This window comes from Pinus tabuliformis, chromosome 2_1 (assembly GCF_031772625.1).
Source record: "Pinus tabuliformis cultivar Carrire ecotype Pingquan chromosome 2_1, CPIR1, whole genome shotgun sequence".
NCBI lineage: Eukaryota > Viridiplantae > Streptophyta > Pinopsida > Pinales > Pinaceae > Pinus > Pinus tabuliformis.
Genome location: NC_142299.1, coordinates 814,570,049 through 814,573,097, shown reverse-complemented (window position 1 = coordinate 814,573,097; position 3,049 = coordinate 814,570,049). Strand labels below are relative to the sequence as shown.

Here is a 3,049-nt window from a genome sequence, read left to right as displayed (position 1 = left end):
TTGTTGTATTTTACACGATATATAAATTTGTTCAACTTTATCCGAAAAAAAAAAGGTTAACTAAAATTTGAAATAGTTGGATTTAACACAATATATAGATTTGTTAAGCTTTAACTGATAATGAAGACCTTTATTAATGTCTTGTGCGAACAGGTGGGCAGACTGGCACACGCAGTGGTTGTGTGTTTTGCATGTTGCTGGATGTCTAGGTGTCTCGCAATGGCGGGCTGAATGCTTCAGTTCATAGAGAGAGCCCTGTTGTGGAAACAATTTCGCCTCTTGACTAGGTAGATACAGTTACGCTTCTCGTTGGATTTATTGACTGGACTAATGAAGTTCCAGTCTAAGAAGTAGCCCAGCCGAAGACTTGCAATGTATGGTCAAACTGGAAACTAATACTTGGTTAGTCATGTGTCCTATGCTTCTTTTGAACTTGGTCAATCGACTTCACTTATTATTTCAATCCAAGTTAATATACAAGCTATTTTCGGCAGGTATACCGTGTGCAACGGGAACTTGTTACCTAACAAATTTTGTTAGATTCCCATGGAATTTATAATTTATAAGAGCCAGGTACGTGAAATTTATTTCTATCCATAACAATGTTATTATGTTGCAACTTATAATATGGAATTTGATATTATTTTATTTATATACGAAGCTCATAAACGTACCATGGAGTTTTGTCCACGATAACTCTATTTTATTGAAAAATAAATACTTAAAGGAAATACTTGGATTACATAATTATAAACGAATTGAAAAAGTAGTTGGGCTGATGTGTTAATGTTGCATAATTCTAAACCAAATAAAAATGTGAGTGCAGTTGTACTAGATGACAACTTTACCTTATTAAAAATCACCAAATCAATCTATATTACTTAACAAATTTCGTTACCGAGATTCCCATGAAATTTATATAGTTAGAAAATAACTAAATACTCATGGACTTGTAAACATATTGCCAACGTACATGATGTACATTACCAACTTTCTACTCTTCACGTCACATATAAGAGCCCTCATGAGATACACTTTATTTTATTTATTTTTGATAAAATTATGAATAATCTCTTTACAATAAATGAAAGAATAAAGAAATTGCTCAGCAGCTCCAGGCTAACAACCCGAACGATGTGAGAATGGAGGCGGTGCTTGCTTCTGCTCATGGTGGTACTCGAGAGAAAACGCGTTCGTTCGCTCAATTTAGTGTGGATGAAAACGATTTTGTTAAAAGATTAGAAAATGCCGCGTGATGCCATTAAGGGTCCATACCATCCACCGACATCTGAAAATCATTGTGATGAGCAAGGCAACGAGAGGATGATCTGGTTGTCTGAATCTTTCCTGGCTTTCCAAGGCAATGTCGCCGGTTTCATCGTGGTGTAAGGAGACACTCTGTTAATTCTGTACCAATTTTTTTTTATCCTTTTAGTACTCATGATTTGCCTACTCAGTCATCTAATTTTACATTAAATATAATTATCGTAATTGATTTAAATGTTGGATTTGCTATTCAATCTTCTGAATATACATACTTTTTAAAAATGATATAGAGTTTATTTACCTCTCCTTTCGCTTTTGGAGGAAGTGTTGCACAGATAATTTCGGGACAATTTCCAGGCCTGCGCGCGAAAAAAGTTGAAAACCATGTAAAAACACAAATTTCAATGTTGAAAACCTTTTTATACTTTTTACATTCTGTAGAATAGTATGAAGTTATGAACCACATTTGTCAATATAAAATATTTTACGATCCACGTCTTACCTACCGGAAGTCTTTCAGGCTGATCTTCACTGTCAGAGTTCGATGCAGGCTTATGATGCAGCGGTTTCAATATCTGTTGGATTTTGCTGATATTAATCTGAGGTGTTCTTGTCTTCCTTGAACTTATAGAGCCGGAAAGCCTAATAGTGGCTTCTGCCTGCCACGAAAATGACGAAATAAGCCTGCGAATAAATTAAAGAACGCGAAGAGGACTAAAGATCGTTTCGTCAAAAAGATATATGAAATTTGTTGTGAATGTATTAAATTTGTTGTTGAGATCAATATAATAAATTCTCAGCCGGCACATTGTAAATATTCACCATTCCGTTATAAAAAATAACAAATTGACCTGTGGACTGTTGCTCGGGGGTTTTTGCTGGAACTGATCTGCTTCAAATAGTGCGCAAAACACAAAGTTAACCTTATCATACATTTAAGCTCGCTCAGCTATCAAGAATTAGTAAATAGATCAAATTACAAATGTCTGGACATGGAAATACCTCGAAACCGGATCAGTTTGGCTGATTGCAGAGGGCATAATAATGTTTCTTTCTGCAACTCTAGTGTTTGAACCGAAACCGGTGCATACAGGAAATAATTCCATCAATTCTGAGTGACTGGATGCCTCAGAGCGTCCACTAAATCCCTTGGCTCGATGATTGACATGAGCCAAATCGCCTTGCTTGTCATCTGAAAGCTTGATTGACCAAAGCACCTTTTCCATCATATGCGGTTTTATCCATGACAGATCTTGCACTGTTACATTCATCAAAATAAATACAAAATCAGCCAAAACATTCTCCTAAAACAAGAATAGAAGACAAATTTAAGGAAAGACTGCATATTGCACCAGTCGATCTGAAAATAAAGTTGCGAGACAAATTCAAGGCGTTTGGAAAAGAAAGCATACATCTCGGCTTGGCTTGCTGTTTTCCAGGGCCGAACTGCAAACTAGTACAACAATTTACGCATGGTCCACTTGATTCAGAGTCGTTCTGAACGCGTACAAACCCGAAAGCTACAAATGCACTTGGCGACATAGCGGGAAAACTGAATTTTTCTTATAAATCACCAAAATTTCCGCTGCAACTTAAGTTTCTCATAGCTCTGATACTCCTGAATCAATCAAAGCGCCGAGTACATGTTGCTAACAAATAATTGGCAGGCAGGGGTGGTGATAAAGGAAAGGTGAGTAGAATACGCTACGTTGCAAGATATAGGTGTATATTTCGCACGTGCTCATCACCATTAGCGAACTAAACAGAAGGGTATTTACTCATC

At 36.5% G+C, this 3,049-nt stretch overlaps 1 protein-coding gene across 1 annotated transcript; it reads right to left on the bottom strand.

Annotated features, from left to right (window-relative positions):
* Window positions 1-1,295: 1,295 nt before the first annotated feature.
* Window positions 1,296-2,808, bottom strand: LOC149203102 (protein TIFY 10b-like). The gene is made up of 6 exons (XM_089400113.1): window positions 2,679-2,808; window positions 2,269-2,524; window positions 2,061-2,155; window positions 1,769-1,927; window positions 1,568-1,625; window positions 1,296-1,407 (listed from the first exon to the last, which is right to left on the bottom strand). Exons 1-6 carry the CDS (start codon window positions 2,806-2,808, stop codon window positions 1,296-1,298), a joined length of 810 nt encoding a protein of 269 aa, XP_089256239.1.
* Between the last annotated feature and the right edge of the window lie 241 nt (window positions 2,809-3,049).

Coding starts and splice junctions, on each gene's coding strand:
- LOC149203102 (XM_089400113.1), bottom strand. CDS start 2,808: ATGTCGCCAAGTGCATTTGTAGCTTTCGGGTTTGTACGCGTTCAGAAC. Junction 2,525..2,678: donor ACAGCAAGCCAAGCCGAGAT/GTATGCTTTCTT, acceptor TGAATGTAACAG/TGCAAGATCTGTCATGGATA. Junction 1,626..1,768: donor GCCTGAAAGACTTCCGGTAG/GTAAGACGTGGA, acceptor TTTCGCGCGCAG/GCCTGGAAATTGTCCCGAAA.